This window comes from Gorilla gorilla, chromosome 2, assembly GCF_029281585.2.
Source record: "Gorilla gorilla gorilla isolate KB3781 chromosome 2, NHGRI_mGorGor1-v2.1_pri, whole genome shotgun sequence".
Classification (NCBI taxonomy): domain Eukaryota; kingdom Metazoa; phylum Chordata; class Mammalia; order Primates; family Hominidae; genus Gorilla; species Gorilla gorilla.
The window spans coordinates 123,442,499-123,463,631 of NC_086017.1; the positions used below are offsets into that span (position 1 = coordinate 123,442,499).

At 37.3% G+C, this 21,133-nt stretch overlaps 1 protein-coding gene across 5 annotated transcripts in view; it reads left to right on the forward strand.

Moving 5' to 3' along the window:
* SLC35A5 (solute carrier family 35 member A5) overlaps nt 1-21,133 on the forward strand; it is a 36,204-nt gene that overhangs the window by 2,291 nt on the left and 12,780 nt on the right. For 3 of the 5 annotated variants that reach the window (XM_031009843.3, XM_004036059.5, XM_019023656.4), the window contains exons 3-7: nt 5,203-5,301; nt 6,574-6,704; nt 9,591-9,658; nt 16,172-16,952; nt 18,305-19,786. In XM_031009843.3, the coding sequence (XP_030865703.2) occupies nt 5,203-5,301; nt 6,574-6,704; nt 9,591-9,658; nt 16,172-16,952; nt 18,305-18,370 (1,145 nt within the window). In that variant the 3' untranslated portion in view covers nt 18,371-19,786. Of the gene's footprint in view, nt 1-5,202; nt 5,302-6,573; nt 6,705-9,590; nt 9,659-16,171; nt 16,953-18,304; nt 19,787-19,897; nt 19,984-21,133 lie in introns of those variants that run through there. The other 2 variants (XR_008678107.2, XR_008678108.2) reach the window with 2 other exon arrangements.

Consider the following 21,133-nt stretch of genomic DNA (forward strand, 5'->3'; position numbering starts at 1 on the left):
ATAAATTATAAGCTTTGATAAGTATGTATTTAAGAAATCTATTTTTTTATGTAGGGATTTAAGCAAACACTTTAATTCCACAAAACTGTATTGAGTACTTCTTACTAGTTATTGAGTGAAGGGGTGGGTTGCCCCTCCACATCTGTGGGTGTTTCTCGTTAGGTGGAACGAGAGACTTGGAAAAGAAAGGGACATAGACAAAGTATAGAGAAAGAAAAAAGGGGGCCCAGGGGACCGGTGCTCAGCACACGGAGGATCTCTGCCAGCCTCTGAGTTCCGTTAGTATTTATTGATCATTATTGGGTGTTTCTCGGAGAGCGGGATGTGGCAGGATCATAGGATAGTAGCGGAGAGAGGGTCAGCAGGTAAACACGTGAACAAAGGTCTCTGCATCATAAACAAGGTAAAGAATTAAGTGCTTTGCTTTAGATATGTATACACATAAACATTTCAATGCCTTAAAGAGCAGTATTGCTGCCCGCATGTGCCACCTCCAGCCCTAAGGCGGTTTTCCGCTATCTCAGTAGATGGAATATACAATCGGGTTTTACTCCGAGACATTCCATTGCCCAGGGACGAGCAGGAGACAGATGCCGTCCTCTTGTCTCAACTGCAAAGAGGCATTCCTTCCTCTTTTACTAATCCTCCTCAGCACAGACCCTTTACAGGTGTCGGGCTGGGGGACGGTCAGGTCTTTCCCTTCCCACAGGGCCATATTTCAGACTATCACATGGGGAGAAACCTTGGACAATACCTGGCTTTCCTAGGCAGAGGTCGCTGCGGCTTTCCGCAGTGTTTTGTGTCCCTGCGAACTTGAGATTAGGGAGTGGTGATGACTCTTAACGAGCATGCTGCCTTCAAGCATTTGTTTAACAAAGCACATCTTGCACAGCCCTCAATCCATTTAACCCTGGGTTGACAAAGCCCCTGTTTCAGGGAGCACAAGGTTGGGGGTAAGGTTACAGATTGCAGAACAAAATGGAGTCTCCTATGTCTGCTTCTTTCTACACAGACACAGTAACAATCTGATCTCTCTTTTCCCCACAATTGAGGATACATACAATCATGATATGACCTTTAATGGTCTACTACTTGGAGAGTCAGATGTGTACCTAAGTCTCTACTGCAGTTAACATTTACCTGCCAGGCACTAGGCTAAGTATTAGCAGCAGGTTCAAAGTGCATAAGATATAGACCTTGTCCTCAAGACTTAGTTTATTAGGAGAGACATGAATGTAAACACATCATGAAAATCCATTATAATAACTGCAATAATTGATATATCCTGAAGATGCAGAGATTGTCTAGAGGATAAAGTTATATATTCTGTTTGGCAGGGGATGATGTGGAGTTCAAATGGATCAGAGAACACTTCGCTGATTAGAAGTCAGTTGATCCACTAGAAGTCAAGGTGAACAAGGGGATTCAAAACAGAGGCAACAGCCTGTAAAAGGGAACAGAGGCATAAAAAAGCAGGATATGTTGTGAGAACATGTAGTTTGAAATTACCAAGCAAAAAGTTTAAGGACTCGTAGCCAGGCACAGTGGCTCATGCTGTAATCCCAGCACTTTGGGAGGCCAAGGCCGGCGGATCACTTGAGGTCAGGAATTTGAGACCAGGCTGGCCAACATGGTGAAACCCATCTCTACTAGAAATACAAAAAATTAGCTGGGTGTGTTGGCATGTGCCTGTAATCCCAGCTATGAGGGAGACTGAAGCAGGAGAATGAACCCGGGAGGCAGAGATTGCAGTGAGCCGAGATCATGCCACTGCACTCCAGCCTGGGCAACAGAGCAAAACTGTCTCAAGAAAAAAGAAAAAAAAAGTTTAAGGACTCAGAAGAAAGAGAAGGAGTGGTTGGCTGGAGAGAGGTTGGTAAGTCTCAGATTTTTAAGGACTTCATATTCCATGGTAAGGAGCTGGGACCTTAGTCTCTAGGCCAGTCTGAGGGATAAGGGATACTTGAAGGATTATAAATAGGAGAGTAAAATGAGGGACTGTTATGGTAGCTGGATGGCAGTGGAAAAGACAGGAAGCTCAATAGCCAGTTAAGGGGTTATTGCAAAGTAAAGCCATAGGTGATGAAGACTAACTTAGTGTTTTGGAAGTAGTAAGATAAATAAGGAGTATTCAGAACATAGAAAAGACAGGATTTGGAGAATGTATTGAATATGAAAATTAAAAAAGATAACATATAGCTCCAAGGTTTCTGGTTTGAATGCTGAGTGGATTGATGCTGTTCTTAGCTGAGATGGAGACTATTAGGAGGAAGAGTAGGTTGGGCAGAGTTTGAAAAGATTGTAGTTGAAGAGGTCAGGAGCTATGTCCCTACTGCAGTTTTCTGCAGTATCTGGCATGTCATGCACATGAGGGAAATGCCAATTATATGAATAAATAGGAGGTAGGTTTTTGTTTGGATATTTATAGTGGGCAATAAGTTAAATGTTCTAGAATATAGATTTGGGGACATTAATGTCAAATTGGTATTTAAAACTTAAGGAACAGAGAGAGGACTCACGCAGAATGAGAAAATAAAGAGGGCCAAACTCCGAGGAATGCCAGCATTTAAGTGACATGCAGACACCAGAAAAGCATTAAGGAGACATCATTAGCGAGATGGGATAACTAAATGCACATGACTCATAGAAAGGAAAGAAAGTTTGAAGACTGAGAAAGAATGGCAACATCATGATAAGCTAAAGATTAAAGGATACCCTTTAGAGTTAAGAATGAGAATATGTTTGATAATCTCAGAAAGGAGTTAGTTTCAGAAATCAGATTACTTGGAGATAAGACCTGAATGGAAAGTGAGTAAAGGGCAGATAAAGAACGTTGATACTGTTTCAGGGAGAGATGGAGAAGGTATGGTAGCTAGAAGAAGTAATATTTTATATTTTGTTTTTCAGATGGGAGAGTTTTGAGCATGTTTGTAGGCCAAGGGCAGTAAGCCAGTTAGTAGAGAGGAAGATAAAAAAGATACACTGGGTGTGGTGGCTCATGCCTATAATCCCAGCACTTTGGGAGGCCGAGGCAGGTGGATCACGAGGTCAGGAGATCAAGACCATCCTGGCTAACACAGTGAAACCCCATCTCCGCTAAAAATACAAAAAATTAGCCGGGCGTGGTGGCGGGCACCTGTAGTCCCAGCTGCTTGGGAGGCTGAGGCAGGAGAATGGCGTGAACCTGGGAGGTGGAGCTTGCAGTGAGCTGAGATCACGCCATTGCACTCCAGCCTGGGCAACAGAGCAAGACTCTGTCTCAAAAAACAAAAACAAACAAACAAACAAAAAGATACACTAAAGCCAAAGGAAATGGAGCCAAGTATCTGAGAAGGGAAGATTTGTTTTGTTTTGAGTTGGAGTCTCGCTCTGTCTGGAGTGCACTGGCGCGATCTCAGCTCACTGCAACCTCCACCTCCCAGGTTCAAGCATTCTCTTGCCTCAGCCTCCCGAATAGCTGAGATTACAGGCATGTGCCACCATGCTCAGCTATTTTTTTGTATTTTTAGTAGAGACGTGGTTTCACCATGTTGACCAGATGTGGTTTTACCATGTTGGCCACTCCTGACCTCAAGTGATCCACCCGCCTCGGCCTCCCAAAGTGCTGGGATTACAGGCATGAGCCACTGCACCCAGCCAGAAGGGAGGGTTTTAAAGGGGACATTGGATTAATAGTCGGGCCTTAGCCCCTTCCTCTGGGGCTGAAGGGAAACCAGTGAATGCCATGTAGAAAGGTATGTTAGTGTGGGCAGGAGATGTGTGGAGGGAAGTCACATACCATGTTGTCATATGGTCTGGGATCGGCCATGAAAGGACTGCAAGAAAACCACTGAAAAGCAGGAACAAGCTAAAGAACAGTGACAAGGGTTTGAAAGTTATAATCCAAAGTCCCCCCTTCTTATATGCACATGTTGGCTTATGTGTATCATGATGGATCACGAGAAGTATCATTGGAGGATAACAGAGTGTGAGTTAAGTCTAGCATTTAACTGAGAAAAAGGAGATGTTTTGACTATGCTTTGAATGATGGGGTAAGTTGAACAGGCAGATATTTAAATTCAGGTGAACATTTATTAAGTGCCTGCTAAGTGCCAGGTATATGAACGTGACAAACATGGTCCATTTCTTTTAAGGATCTTCCATTCCATTTCACTTCACACACTTCCAATGAGACAAGTAGTGCCACAGAGGTTTAGAGGTAGTGCTATAAGAACAGAGATGAATAAAGAATTGATTCTGATTAGTTTGAGAAGGTCAAGGGAAACCACAGGAGAGTGGAAGAAAGTGTTCTGGATAGACAGTGTCCACTTGGCTTTTTTTCCCTACATTTGGCCAATTTTGGTTTAATGTGACTGAGAGAAGCAAGCAAATGTCTTCAAAAGTGGGGAAAATGCATTCCTGAAAATAGTACCCAATAAAGTTTATGTTTATCCTTGGCAAAATTGTAAGCGAGTTGTTTGTAAGCATTTAGAAGAGACGGGTAACAGTTAAGATGAAGTCATACCAACCAAACCTCACTTCCTAATTCTATTGATTTGCAATTTAGGATGTAGCTTTCCAACTCATCAGTGGGTTTGGATGTGTCCAAGTATTTCCTCTTGGCCGTAAAGGTAGCAGAGCCCTAGGCCAGTTGCCTCTTGCCTTAGATAGTTTCCTTCTTTACCTCAGTGTACCATTTATCCCAGAGTGCCAAACAAATATTAATGTTTTCTGTGTGTACCATGATATAAAACAGATTGGAAAACTCTTAAGGGGATGTCATAGACAGAGTGTACCTCAATTTTAGCAAGGCAAAGAAATCACAAGAAGAATTATGAGCTGAGTAATAATTCAGCAGGTCAGTTCATAGCTGTTGCATGAGTCGGTGTTGATTGATGGTCAATTTAGCAGGCAGCCTCTGATGCCATGCCACAGAGCTTTCTTTGCCCTTAGTCCTAGCCTCCTCAATATATTAGCAACTTGGATGAAGACATGAGAGGCTGTTTAACAAATTCAAGGATAATAAAAAGCCAAATGGGATAGGGATAGCTAATACATTAGGTGAATTGATTAAAAAATCCAAAGGAGCAAAGGCAACTGGAAGAAACTTAATATAACCAGTAGTAAATCCAGCTTTTGAGTTTTAAAACAATTATGTTATACTGTATATAAACATACATGGAATAAAATATATAGTTAAAAAACATTTCTGTTACATTTCAGAAAACAAGTATGATTATCTTCCAACTACTGTGAATGTGTGCTCAGAACTGGTGAAGCTAGTTTTCTGTGTGCTTGTGTCATTCTGTGTTATAAAGAAAGGTAAGTCTTGAAATGGTACTATATACTTGTTAATCATAGGACCAAAAAATGTTAGAACTTGAAGGAACATTTTGTATCATTTAGCTTAGTCCATTAAATGTTATATGAGGAAGCTAAGATACAAACATAAGTATGTTTTAGAGGTGGAGAAACAAGCTCAAAGAGAAAGTGTTAATGCAGAGCTGCATAGGAAGGGGAGGAGCTGGGACACCAACTCATGTTTCCTAATGCCCTTCCTATTACTCGATCTTGTTACTTGTTCTGTGATAGTTTCATGCAGTAAGTTAGTTTTTATTCAAATTAAAGATTTTCTAAATCATGTGCTAACTTGAGATGTATCATATTTCAAAATAGTTCCCATTTCCTACAGGGAAGGTAGCATAGTGCACAGACATCAAAGAGACTGTTCTGGGGCAGATTATTTTCTCTGAGCTCCAGTTTTCTGAGCTATCACATAGGGATACTAATTCCTTTCTCAAATGTAAAGTATATAGCCTTCCATGGAATGTATATGCTGTTTAATATACATTAATTCTTCACCTTAGTTCCCCAATTATTGCGCCTCCGCTCCCTCTGCCTCTTTCATATACCTTCACACATGAGGTAAACATAAACTTTAGAGCATTAAAGTGTTTGCCCAGCAAGATGTCTTTTCATACTCCAGGGTTTCAAACTTTGCAGTTTCTCATTAGTGACTACTTTTCTTAATCTCATAAAACTCAAAGCATTATTTGCAGGGCCTTAAACTGCCTTTGTTTTCTTTTTGTTTTACATTCTCTCTGCTACAGTGCCTAAGTTTTTAGAAACCTAGAGATGGAATAATAACTGACTAGGATTACTAAAAGTTAACTTTCTCTAGTTCCATATATATAAATTTCGATTTAGTATCCCCCTTTCCTGATTTGCCCTGGGGGGCAAAAATTCCAGTATGAAGCCTTGATTTTTTTTTTTTTTTTAACTTATTTTAACTTGTTGATCTCCCTCTTGGCCTTATGCTCTTACAGCAGCAAGAGAAACCACATATTTATTCTGAGTTGCCTTAAGTAATACTTCTGTTATCTCAAATTAACAGGAATTAGGATAACCAGTAGTCCTAAGGTTGTTGCTGATTGTCAGTGATGAAACTGGTGGGTTGAAGAGAGACAGTAATGAAATGGAGGCACGTTTATAAAGCTCCCTTTACAGAATTGTATCAGTAATCAAGTGCAGTGTAATTTCTCTAAAAATGTGGGCATTCTCATCAAGGTCATTTACACTGTATTTCTTTCTAAGATCATCAAAGTAGAAATTTGAAATATGCTTCCTGGAAGGAATTCTCTAATTTCATGAAGTGGTCCATTCCTGCCTTTCTTTATTTCCTGGATAACTTGATTGTCTTCTATGTCCTGTCCTATCTTCAACCAGTAAGTAAATATGAAAAAGAAAATACCATTGAAAAGATACAGAGAAATAAATCCCAGAATTTTTTTTTTTTATCATTTTTGTTGGCATTGTTAGTTTCTCATTGTCCTCACTGGCCTTCCTGAGATTTCCCCAGAATTATCTGAGTCCTGAATTATCAATATGCGTGCCAGGTTCTCTTAAATGGTCAAGATTACTGTATTAAACTGGGCTGACTACCATGAGGGAGTTGCTCCCTAGACCAAGAAATCTGAAGCCACCTCTTTTTATGTAACCCTAATTAGTATGCCTATTTTCTGAGATGTCCTGTGGCCACTAACCTCTAATAATCTCAGCATCCAGGACCTCATCCAAGAAAACTTCCCTGATTAACTCAGAAAGTTAAACACTCAATGTACCTTTCTTACACCTGTTTTAATGTAGTTCATATGAATTTTATTTGTATGGTTTTCTTTTCTGTTAGTCATGTCATTTAACCAACAAGTTCTTCAAGGGTAGGGATCATGTCCTCCCAACTAGAAATGCCATCTATAACTGATAATGCTGGAAATACTTCTCATCTTTCTTGGCATCCTTTGTGTCAGTTTAGAAAGCCATTAGTAATCCGAACTGGAGTTTGGTTTTTCTGCTTTCACTTATTACTCAGTTTGGGTCACAATAGGTCACATGTATATTTCCCTTTAATATTTTATAAAATGAAGATTTCTATTGCCTTTATTGCCAAAATGTGTTTTAAATTTCTTTAAAAAGTAAATTCAGGCATTTGATTATAAATAGGATTTCTATTGCTACCAGTCTTCTCTGTGAAGTTTCTTAAATATAAGCAAATCAGTTAGAGTGGGATGAAAAGGAGGGCTCAAGATAGAACTGTATTAGCCTGTTCTCACACTGCTAATAAACACATACCCAAGACTAGGTAATTTATAAAGGAAAGAGGTTTAATGGACTCACAGTTCCACAAGGCTGGGGAGGCCTCACAGTCATGGCGGAAGGCGAAAGAGGAGCAAAGTCATGTCTTACATGGCAGCAGGCAGGAGAGCTTGTGCTGGGGAACTCTCATTTATAAAACTGTCAGATCTCATGAGACTTACTCAGTACCACGAGAACAGTGTGGGTGAAACCTCCGCCATGATTCAATTATCTCCACCTGGCCTGGCCCTTGACATGTGGGGATTACAATTCAAGGTGAGATTTGGGTGGGACACAGCCAAACCCTATCAAGAATTATAGTAGAAAACAGGTGTTTGACTTTCCACAGTTTAGAAGCTGTGTAACTAGGCAGGCCCAACTGCGTTAAGTTTCAGTTACCCACTCTATGAAATAAATAATAATAATAATAATATACTAGTTCAAAGGCAGGGAACTGGGCCAGTTGATCACCTGAAGTTTTCTTTGGCTCTGTAATGCATGTTGCTAATAAGTGTCCAGTCCACCTAGGATCTGTTCTCTCCTAAATTCTTCCATTTTTGAGAATTGCTGTCCCCAACAAAATTATGCAAATTCAATACATTTTATTGTATTTTATCACAGATTCACTCTAAATTTGTGTCTCTTTTCTGTGTCCCCCAGTACCAAAGCAAAATGGCAACTTCCTTATTTTTCTTCCAGCTTATTGCTTTGCTCTTCCTTCCTGATTGTGAACAACCATATATCTTACAGAATAAAACACATGCATACTCTGTGTATTGCTGTGCCTGAGCCTATTGAAGGAATTAAATAGAGATGCATGGAATGTTTGGGCCAAAGAGCTCTGATGTTTTTATTTTATCCTCTTGCATGGAAAGAGTATTCAGAATTTTCAGAATTCATCAAGCCAGTCAGGCTGCATGGTTAGGCACTTTTGCACTGCCCTTAATGTGATTGATCAAGGCCACTATTTCCACACTTCACAGCCACTTTCCTCTTTTCCTCTTACTCATCTCCTAACTAGGGGTTCACAGGCATTTGCCTACAGAGAAGTACACTGAGAAAACCTTAAAATGGTGGTTCCCATAAGAATTTAATAGAAAAACAACAATGTTATATTCTTGGAGTTGTTGCCACTTTTAATTGAGTTTTATCTTTAATTTAGCTGCATATTAGCCATGTTTGTTTTAATTAGTGGGTATATATGACTGTTAATATCTTTTGGGGTTTAATCACCTTAAAATGATAGCAAGCAGGAAGGCAGGGTGAAGTACATCCTAAGATTTGCATTAAAAAATTATTACTATTGTCAGATCTAATTATGGGCAGCAATGATGGAATTTCATGCTTTCTGAGCATAATGTATACATGTTCAGATTAATCCTCTCGTGTGAAATAGGACTGAATTCGTAAAAACAAATGGTTTTAAAATCTGGCTGATACATTTCTAAGTGTTTAGAACAACTTGAATCAGTGCACAGGGCTGTCAAGTATGAGTTTGGTATTGAGTGACTGCAGTTCAACCAGGAAAATTGATACAATTCCTAGAATGGTAAAGATGCTTTAAAAAATCTATACTTCAGTTTTCTTAGTATATTAATGGGCCATACAGTACCTGCCTTCTATGTGACCATAGAAACAGTGTTAAAAATCCATAAGGCGCTTTGAGAACTTTGAAAAGTAGGCTTCATAAGCATAGCAACTGTCATTTCTAAACCTAAACCTTTAGAATTTATAAGTAAATTCAGATCTGTATATAAAGATTATTTACACAGGCAATGCCTGGACAATAATTTGATCATATCTACATAAATTTGACAAGCGACAAAACTGGAATTTAATCCTTAGTTGAAATTGCTACCTTAATAATCCCTCTGTTTTTTGAGCAAAAAGCTTTTTTTGTCAGGTGAACTGCCAAGGTAGGACATTTCTGAGGTCAGTACTTCGTTTGGATTGTAACTCTATCTTCTCTTTCTTTCTAGGCCATGGCTGTTATCTTCTCAAATTTTAGCATTATAACAACAGCTCTTCTATTCAGGATAGTGCTGAAGTAAGTAACTTGCTGTGAAAACATATATCATACTTTAAAATAACATAGCCCGGTTTCAAATGATATACCCAGAACACTGAGCCCTCAGAATCCCAAAGCCAGGATTTTGTTCCTAATTGACTTTGTGTACTGGGCACGTTTAAGCCATGTAGAAAGCAGCTCCAGTGCTAGTCCATCTAAATCCTCTGTGATCAGATGAATGAAAATGTCTTGAGCATCTTAAAAATGAGATAATTGACTGTGTTATAATTAATATTTTCATATTTAGTGCCAGATTTTAAACAAAGAATTAATGAGCTTTTTATGCAAAATCTTTCTGCACTAATAGGGAAGCAAATGGTTCCTAAGATTGTTAATATATTTGTAATTTGGAGTTTGGAGATGATAGATAATGGCCAATTTTTTATTAAACTATTTGAGATGAGGACGTGATTTAAGTACTAATTAGCAGAGTGTGTGAAGAATCTAGTCAAAATTATAGTTAAGAAGGATAGGTTTTTAAACTTTTAAAAATGTTATCACCAGTTTTTACTATCTCCAAGAGGACCGTTGAATAGTGTAAACATTTTTAAGTAAATTAAGCTCTCTTCAAAGCAAAAGCCAGAGTGTCCTAAGGCAGGAAGATGATACAGGATCTGGATACTTAACTTCAGTTTAATTTCTTACTTAATGATAATGATTAAAAAATAAAATTAATTTCCTATTAGATTTGTTGTTTTTTTAAATTTTACATTATCTTTTTGATTTATTGATTCTCAGTGTGCTGTGTGATAGTATGTTATTTCATAATTTGTGTATATGAAAGGGTGACTGGCTTGGTACAAAGATTTAATTTGTTGAGTCCGTGATATACTTAATATATAAATTATATAAGATTCCTGATATATTTTCTTTTACCCTGAGGAAACATTTAATTTGATAGTTAATGTGAGAGATAAGGAAAAAGTGAACATTACATTTAGCCCAGTTTAAATGTTAGAGTACATCTAAGTTTGTTCTACGTATCTGTCAATTTATTTGTGAATTGTGAAAATAATTCTTTAACTAAAAAAATGATATTCCAAAAACATTTTGAAGTCTTTGAAATCAGTTTGAATCTCACTTTGTAGTATAAAAAGTTGACTTTTGAGAAAGTGTAAGCAAGCAATAATATTTGTATATTGATTCCTGTGATAGATTAGCGATGTACTTCTGTGAAGATAAAATGGTTCCAAGACCATTTCCATATTCCAAGATGATAAAAGGATCACGATTTAATAAGGGAGTACAGGTCTCAAAAACATGTCTTTTTAAAGTGTTTGTCATTTACTTTAAATGAGTACAGATGGTATTATACTGAAGTTGTATAATATAAAAATATTACATCAAAATTACATCAATTTAAAACTGAATTTACTAAAGACTAAAAGTATGTATTCCCTGACTTGAAATTGGCCAGTAGCTTTAGTCCTATCCTATAATAAGTATTCCTTGTTAAATTTTTAAGCATTTAACTATTTGTATTAAGAAAGTTCATTCTAAGTTTAAATCTAAATCTATTTATACTATACATTTTAAATATTTGCTTTTAATACTAGTTATAATATTGATTGCATTTTGCTAATTTTAATAATAACTAACACTGGTATGAATTAAAGTTCAAAAAAATTTCTACATACTTTCTTATTTTCAGAGGAATAGTAATGATTCTTAGACATATATTTGCTTTGTTGTTAACATCTCTCTGTTTTGAGTCCTTGGAAAATAATGTGCTAATAATCTAATATTGTCTTTTATGAGAATGCCTTTTAAGTATTTTATTACTTTTTTTTTTTTTTTTTTTTTGAGACAGAGTCTTACTCTGTCACCCAGGCTGGAGTGCAGTGGCACCGTCTTGGCTCATTGCAAGCTCCTCTTCCCGTCTTCAAGCAATTCTTGTGCCTCAGCCTCCCAAGTAGCTGGGACTATAGGTGCACACCACCACGCCCAGCTAATTTTTGTATTTTTAGTAGAGACAGAGTTTCACCATTTTGGCCAGGCTGGTCTCAAACTCCTGACCTCAGGTGATCCGCCCACCTTGGCCTCCCAAAGCGCTGGGATTACAGGTGTGAGCCACTACGCCTGGCCTTATTACATTTTTTAACTCTTTTTTCTAATTGTGAAAAAAAGAAAAAAAAATTTGCCATCTTAATTTTTTTTTTTGGAGGCGGGGGTGGGTACGGAGTCTTTCTCTGTCGCCAGGCTGGAGTGCAGGGTTGCAATCTCAGCTCACTGCAACCTCCGCCTCCTGGGTTCAAGCGATTCCCCTGCCTCAGCCTCCCAAGTAGCTGGTGTTACAGGCACGTGCCACCACGCCCGGCTAATTTTTTGTATTTTAGTAGAGACGGGGTTTCACCTGTTGGCCAAGATGATGTTGATCTCCTGACCTTGTGATCCACCTGCCTTGGCCTCTCAAAGTGTTGGGATTACAGGCGTGAACCACCGCGTCCAGCCCATCTTAACAATTTTTAAGCATACAGTTTAGTAGTTTTAAGTCTATTCATGTTGTTGTGAAGTAGATGTTGAACTCTTTCACCTTACAAATTTGAAACTCTAAGTCCATTAAACAACTCTCCTTTCCCCGCCTCACCCTAACCCCTGATAACTACCATTTCACTCTTTTTTTCTTTGAATTTGGCTACTTTAGATTCCTCATATGAATAGAATCATACAGTATTCGTCTTTTTGGGACTGGCTTATTTCACTTAGCTTAGCATATTGTCTTCACGGTTCATCCATGTAGCATGTGACAGGATTTCCTTCCAATTTTTAAAGCTGAAAAATATCTCATTGATGTATATGCTTTTATTACATTTTGAAGTCAACTTAACTTGGTTCTGTTTTGATCTTTTTGGAGTTGGTGGTGTGCATTGGTTTTCCCTATTTAATTTACTCTTTGTGAATCATTTGATGGTCTTTTTGCCCTTTGTGATTAAATTTTGACCTAGGAGTAGCAGCTTAATAGTTCTATCACATATTCTTTGTTTGCCACTTTTCATTTAGAATATTAAATCTGTTGTCTTATACTTGATTGTAGCAGAACTATCAAATACCTTTCCCATATAGGTAAAGAATACAAGGCTACAAAATAAAATAAAATAATTAAAAAAAAAATTTTTTTAAGAAAAACAAAAAATAAATTTTAAAAATTCTTAAAAAGAATATAAGGCTACAAAAGCAGGCAAAAGTAAGTCTGGTAACTACTGCAGGGATTACTTGGAGGAATTTGAAAGTGGGAAAAAAAAAATTATCATCTAAATGTCCTATTGTCTTTTCTAAAAAGAATAAAATACCTAAAGGCATTCTCATAAAAGACAATATTAGATTATTAGCATGTTATTTTCCAAGGATTCAAACTTTATGTGAATGTATAGATTTGTTCTTTGAAGTATAAGCCACTGGTTCATGGTAGAAACTGGTAGCAGGCATTATGCCTTGTAGCTTGCTTCCCTGGTTTGCTTGTAACCTAAGCAAAGTTGCACAATCTTGTTTGCTTTAGCTTTGGGAAATAATACCAACCTAAACATTGAGATTGGAGGCAAAGGATAACCAAGACCAGCACTTATTTTTACCTAAAAAATGTGTGTAAGTTTCTCTGATTTCCTCAAAGAGAAGGTATGGAAAAAAATTATTTAAAAATACATTTTGAAACATGGTGGATGTCTAGGAAGTAAGGGTAAAGTTTAGTTACTGTCTGAAACAGCAGAAGAACAAAGAGAAGTGCCACACAGTAGTAGTACAAGCATTTCTCCAGAATCATTCATTCACTGGATAAATTTTCTCTCTGACTTCTCATTATAAATCTGCCCCTTGTCACTCTCTTTGTGCTACTAAGAAATGTGTTTTGTACAGTTTCTTGAGAAAACAATTACGTGAGTCTTTCCATTTAATTGTCTTCATACCCTGCATTAGTTTACTACCACCAAATATAGAAGTGCTCTTATCTGACACAATTTGAACCTATTGGTTAGTTGCTAGGAAAACTTATAGTGGTGAATCATATACATAAGTATATATAGAAAATATCTAAACAATTTATTTTAACTTAGAATATGTAAATATACATGTATTCATCATTCTTCTAATGTTGAACTAAAGCCCCCCCTTTGAGTATGTGTTACTGATTGAAGTTCCTTAGCTCACCTATATGTATTAGAAAACAGCTTTTTATCTTCTGAATGATTTACCTTCACTTAGTCTTCCCAAAGTGTTCAACTTAGTTTTCATAAAAACAGCTTCTTGTCTTTTACTCATAGTTTATCATTTATGTAATCTTTATGTAGTGACAACAGTGAGGTCACCTGGCAAAAACATGTTTAGGAACAGAGATTCTGTGGGCAAGCAATTCACTTGGGAGGAGAGGCCCTCAGGAAGAGTAGCCTTCTAGCCACAGGCATTCGGCTCTGAGCATCCATTACTATGTTTTACCGCGGCAGTGGAGAGATGAGTGAAGTGAGCTTCCACTGTTTTGTATCAGTTAAACTGAAGAACAAATTCGGTCATGCAGACTCAGTTGTCATTTCAGATTGTCAGCTGACTTTACACAGTAATTTATTAAGCTTTATTTTCTTTCCTAAAAATCTACCATTTTTAATTTTTAGCTTAATCCTTAATAAATTTTACGTTCCTTAGAGCATTACCTTGAATGAGTAATTGTTTACAGAAGGTGTTGTTTAGCTTAAGGATTTCTTTCTTTTTTCTTAATATTAGTGAAAAATGTATAGCTGCTAGAAAACTTTTAAAGGAACTATAGATTATATCATTGCCTCACTTATATGTGATTTGCAATAATTAATTATGGAATTTTTTTTGTAAAATGGACACCCATTTTTTATCTCTGTGGTCATTCTATTTGTTTTCTGCTACTTAATGTGTACCAGCTGCACCTTCAGAAATAAGTGGTTAGTTCACAGTTTCTCACCCGATGGCATAAGGCTGCGCTAACGCCATCAGTAAGTTCTAGATCAGGCTATTTGAAAATTACATACATATGAGAAAGCATATAATAGTGTGCACAGGTATGCTGCTATCTAGGCTAGTCTGTCCATTTAGCAGTTTCAGAGCATGAAGCTTTATATGCACACAACTTCCTATATGTGCATCCTGGAAACTTAGAATTATACTTAGGAGGTGTGATGATGCAGAAGGAAGACATACAAAACCATGGATCCGATCCCTTCTTTAGTGTTTAAGTACATGACCTTAGGGAAATCTGTTAGGTTAACTGTTTCCTCCCTTAGAGCGGAAATGCCTAAGTGTATGGTAGGTGCTCAATAAATGCTCCAATGATATAAAAATTCTCATAACTTCTGGTTCCCACCTATTGCTTTACACTTCTGCATTTTTTATGTTCCTCTTTTTTTCTCGGTGTTCCCCTTCTTTGCCTAACTAATTGATCTTCAAACATCAAGATTTTGTTCCCCCAAGAGGCCTCCTGACAACGCCAATGAGAGTGAGATATTCCTCTTTGTCAACATTGTACATTCTTGTTGCCTTTGCATAGAGACTCTTCCCTCTGCCTGGATATATCACCACCTCCTTTTTCACATGATAAACTTCAATTAATTTTTCATCTTTTAGCTCAAGTGTCATTTCCTCTTTGAAGCAATACCTGACTATTTACAGATTCTAGTGTTCCTCGGTTTACTCCACTTGTCCCATTAATCACTTTTCACACATATTGAAATCATTTAGTTTCATTGTTTTCTCACTGTTAAAGCATAAATTCCTTGAACATGGAGATAAGTCATCTTTATCGCCCCAGGTTGCCTGGCACGTAGTAGCTGCTTACTAAACATCTGTTGAATAGAATGAATCAGCAAAATGGAATAATAATAGTACATGTCCTTTATTTCTCACAAGTTTGTTGCTAAGGAAAATAAATAAAGGATTGTTAGGACTTCGTAAACTGAAATACTGCCCAAAATAACATTTTTCTTTGGCTTGTCAGCCAGCAGTTTGCTGTTTAATGCTCTACGATTAGGCCATGGATCTAGAGCTAACCTTCTCCTTTAAATCTTTTTTGGGTTATGGACACCTTTAAAGATTTGACAAAGCTTTGCAGGATCTCCTGCATAGGGGGAAATTCATCTATACACAAGATTTCTGAAGCTCATCTGCATTCTTTCTGGTTCTGGGAAACCAGGTTGAGAATCTGTGCGGTAACTTTATAGTACGATAAAAGTTATTGTGCCAGAGGTCCAAGATGCCTCTAGAGGTAGAAAGGAGGCCATGTTAAACTTGTAGGTTAAAAGGAAACCTACACAGAAGGGAAATGACTTGAGCAGCCTTAGGGGATAGGTGTTATAAAAATGAATTAAAACATTAAATTTGAGAGACAGGCAACAGTTTTTCTCTGAACTTGAGTGGTAGGAAATGCTAGCAAAAACTGGGTCCAGTTTATTCAACCAAATACTCAAGTGTCTGAGTTTTCAGTAGAAACTATTGATATGGGGGGAAAACAGTAGTAAAATCTTTTTTTTCATCTTTGAACAGGAGGCGTCTAAACTGGATCCAGTGGGCTTCCCTCCTGATTTTATTTTTGTCTATTGTGGCCTTGACTGCTGGGACTAAAACTTTACAGCACAACTTGGCAGGACATGGATTTCATCACGATGCCTTTTTCAGCCCTTCCAATTCCTGCCTTCTTTTCAGAAGTGAGTGTCCCAGAAAAGACAATTGTACAGCAAAGGAATGGACTTTTCCTGAAGCTAAATGGAACACCACAGCCAGAGTTTTCAGTCACATCCGTCTTGGCATGGGCCATGTTCTTATTATAGTCCAGTGTTTTATTTCTTCAATGGCTAATATCTATAATGAAAAGATATTGAAGGAAGGGAACCAGCTCACTGAAAGCATCTTCATACAGAACAGCAAACTCTATTTCTTTGGCATTCTGTTTAATGGGCTGACTCTGGGCCTTCAGAGGAGTAACCGTGATCAGATTAAGAACTGTGGATTTTTTTATGGCCACAGTGCATTTTCAGTAGCCCTTATTTTTGTAACTGCATTCCAAGGCCTTTCAGTGGCTTTCATTCTGAAGTTCCTGGATAACATGTTCCATGTCTTGATGGCCCAGGTTACCACTGTCATTATCACAACAGTGTCTGTCCTGGTCTTTGACTTCAGGCCCTCCCTGGAATTTTTCTTGGAAGCCCCATCAGTCCTTCTCTCTATATTTATTTATAATGCCAGCAAGCCTCAAGTTCCGGAATACGCACCTAGGCAAGAAAGGATCCGAGATCTAAGTGGCAATCTTTGGGAGCGTTCCAGTGGGGTAAGTTTGTGAGGGTGCTCCTTTTTGCTTGTTCTTCCCAAATTTAAAGCATAGTTAATTCAAGGAAAAAAATAAAATCAGTACTGATTTGTCAAAAAATGTATTGGATCTCTGGCTTTTAAAACCGAATCAACAAACATTCCTTTTACTCCTGATGTTTGCAAGGGCTCATAATCAATGCTGTCAGGTGTAGAGAAAAAGTATAAGTCAATCTCAAGGACCTTATGTGTTATTTCATAGAATACTATAGAATTATACACCTGGAAGATACCTCACAGGTTGTCTTGTCCTGTCTGCATAGTTTTACAAGAAACAGGCAAAATGGTTTACAGATAATAAGTGAAAGAACTGGTACACCTATGTCTGACTCCAAGTCCCTTTCTCTTTCTATTCCACCATAGTTAGGGAAATAAGCTCATTTGTGAGAGAAGTTGGCCTTTCGTATTAGTAAATCTTGTTGAATAGAAAGCCTGGCTCCTCAGTCCTCCCTGTGGTTATTCATAAGCCAGTATGCCAGAAGGGCAGGGTTTGTTTATTTCACTAGAAAGGTAGTTTTCAAAAGGATCCTTACAAGGCGAGTAGGAGGAAAATATTTTCTAGAAAAATGCTTATGCAATTATTCCGAATATCTCCCAGTTGCTTGCAATTGTTTTGGAAGGCTCTGTCAATCATTTTATTGGCAAGTTAATGATCTCTTTGAAGATTCAATTAAGGAGTTAAATATACGTTTAAGTAAGTGAAATAGACATCTAGCTTTAGATTTACAATTTTCTTGAGCACACAAAATATGAAATATTTTATACAATGAACATTTCACTCTTTGGGAAAAATAATCTATTGCTTAATAACATTCATAGCAGAGCTTCCCTGGGTGTAATGCCTCTGTCATGATTCAACAGATTCTAAAGATGAAAAAATTAGGATCTTGAGTTTCAGATACCCTGCTCTTAGCCAGAGTGTATATCCAGAAGTCTTGTATTCTTTTCCAACAGCCGATAATGCTATTTGCTCTAATTTTTAAGCAAAAGAAAATCTATATAGGTAACAAGGCCCATGAAGACCTATTTCTCTAACGTTTAATCATTTTTCTGCAAGACCAGCAGGTGGTGCTCCTCACTTTGCTCATGTTAGCTTTGAAATTTTGAGTACTGAGTACACTTCACTTTTTTATCCTCTCATACTTCTATAGTTAACTTTCCAAGAACATAAGTATTTATTTAATTTGACCAGATTATATCTATAGCTTAATGAGGTAAGACCAGTGATTTGTTAGTAAGGTTTTCCCTTAGTAATCTTTAAAAATGCTACATTTCCAGTTTTGTTCTAATTACTGCTTTCATGTTTCCTTTTAGGATGGAGAAGAACTAGAAAGACTTACCAAACCGAAGAGTGATGAGTCAGATGAAGATACTTTCTAACTGGTACCCACATAGTTTGCAGCTCTCTTGAACCTTATTTTCACATTTTCAGTGTTTGTAATATTTATCTTTTCACTTTGATAAACCAGAAATGTTTCTAAATCCTAATATTCTTTGCATATGTCTAGCTACTCCCTAAATGGTTCCATCCAAGGCTTAGAGTACCCAAAGGCTAAGAAATTCTAAAGAACTGATATAGGAGTAACAATATGAAGAATTCGTTAATATCTCAGTACTTGATAAATCAGAAAGTTATATGTGCAGATTATTTTCCTTGGCCTTCAAGCTTCCAAAAAACTTGTAATAATCATGTTAGCTATAGCTTGTATATACACATAGAGATCAATTTGCCAAATATTCAGAATCTTGTAGTTCTAGTTTACATGCCAAAGTCTTCCCTTTTTAACATTATAAATACCTAGGTTGTCTCTTGAATTTTGAGGCCCTAGAGATAGTCATTTTGCAAGAGCAACAGGACCCTTTCTAAAAACGTTGGTTGAAGGACCTAAATACCTGGCCATACCATAGATTTGGGATGATGTAGTCTGAGCTAAATATTTTGCTGAAGAAGCAGTTTCTCAGACACAAAATCTCAGAATTTTAATTTTTAGAAATTCATGGGAAATTGGATTTTTGTAATACTCTTTTGATGTTTTAAACATTGGTTCCCTAGTCACCATAGTTACCACTTGTATTTTAAGTCATTTAAACAAGCCACGGTGGGGCTTTTTTCTCCTCAGTTTGAGGAGAAAAATCTTGATGTCATTACTCCTGAATTATTACATTTTGGAGAATAAGAGGGCATTTTATTTTATTAGTTACTAATTCAAGCTGTGACTATTGTATATCTTTCCAAGAGTTGAAATGCTGGCTTCAGAATCATACCAGATTGTCAGTGAAGCTGATGCCTAGGAACTTTTAAAGGGATCCTTTCAAAAGGATCACTTAGCAAACACATGTTGACTTTTAACTGATATATGAATATTAATACTCTAAAAATAGAAAGACCAGTAATATATAAGTCACTTTACAGTGCTACTTCACACTTAAAAGTGCATGGTATTTTTCATGGTATTTTGCATGCAGCCGGTTAACTCTCGTAGATAGAGAAGTCAGGTGATAGATGATATTAAAAATTAGCAAACAAAAGTGACTTGCTCAGGGTCATGCAGCTGGGTGATGATAGAAGAGTGGGCTTTAACTGGTAGGCCTGTATGTTTACAGACTACCATACTGTAAATATGAGCTTTATGGTGTCATTCTCAGAAACTTATACATTTCTGCTCTCCTTTCTCCTAAGTTTCATGCAGATGAATATAAGGTAATATACTATTATATAATTCATTTGTGATATCCACAATAATATGACAGGCAAGAATTGGTGGAAATTTGTAATTAAAATAATTATTAAACCTATGTCTTGTGTTGCCACTCTGTCATTTAGGGTGGGATGTGGAGTACTTTTAATCTTAAAAAATACAGTGAGACAAAAACCTACACAACTTTTAAAACTTTCTCTTTAAGTAGATCTTTACTTCTAACAATAACAAAGGCATTTCCATCAGTTATGTGAAATACGAAGATGATATCTATTATGGCGATTTATTTTAAAGGTAAGGGAAATGAGGTACAGCAGGACCTTTTTAGGAAATGTGGCATACAAAACATTTTTATCTCATAAAACATAAAAATTACAAAAATATTCTTACAAAGGTATCACATACAGAATACATTAAATAGCAGATTTCAGTAGTGCATGGAGATTGATTTTCTTATTTACGATTACTTTTTTTCCTCACCTTCCTCTTTGGAAAGCATTTTTTGCACAAAGTTAAGTTTACTTATGTTAACTTGCCACTTAATGAGAGAGGAAGAGAAAGAGTGAGAGCACAAGATCATGTGCTGGAACTAAAAATGTTCTATTCAACCCAGCAGTCCCTCTACTGGGTATCTACCCAAAGGAAAATAAATCATTTTATCAAAAAGACACTTGCACTGGTATGTTTATCACAGCAGTATTCACAGTAACAAAATCATGGACTCAACCTAAGTGTCCATCAGTGGTGCCTGGAATAAGAAAATGTGGTACATATACACCATGGAATACTTTGCAGCCATAAAAAATAATGAAACCATGTGCTTTAAAGCCACATGGATGCAGCTGGAAGCCATTATCCTAACTGAAATAATTCAGAAACAGAAAATGAAATACCACATGTTCTCACTTATAAGTGGGAGCTAAACAGTGGGTACATGTGGACACAGGATTCCAAAGTGAGAAGGGTGGTGTATTAGTCCATTCTCATGCTGCTATAAAGAAATACCCGAGACTGGGTAATTTATAAAGAAAAGGGGTTTAAATGACTCGCAGTTCTGCATGGCTGGGGAGGAGGCCTCAGGAAACTCACAAGCATGGCTGAAGGCGAAACAGAAGCAAGCACCTTCTTCACAAGGCAGCAGGAGAGAGAGTGCCAACAGGGGAAATGCCAGATGCTTATAAAACCATCAGATCTCATGAGAACTTACTATCATGAGGACAGCATGGGGGAAACTGCCCCCATGATTCAATTACCCCCACCTGGTTCCTTCCTCAACACCTGGGGATTATGGGGATTACAATTCAAGATGAGATTTGGGTGGGGACAGAAAGCCTAACCATATCAGATGGGAAGGACATGAGGGTTGACAAAATATATAATGGGTACAATGTTCACTGTTTGGGTGATGGGTCCACTAGAAGCCCAAAACTTCACCATTATGCAA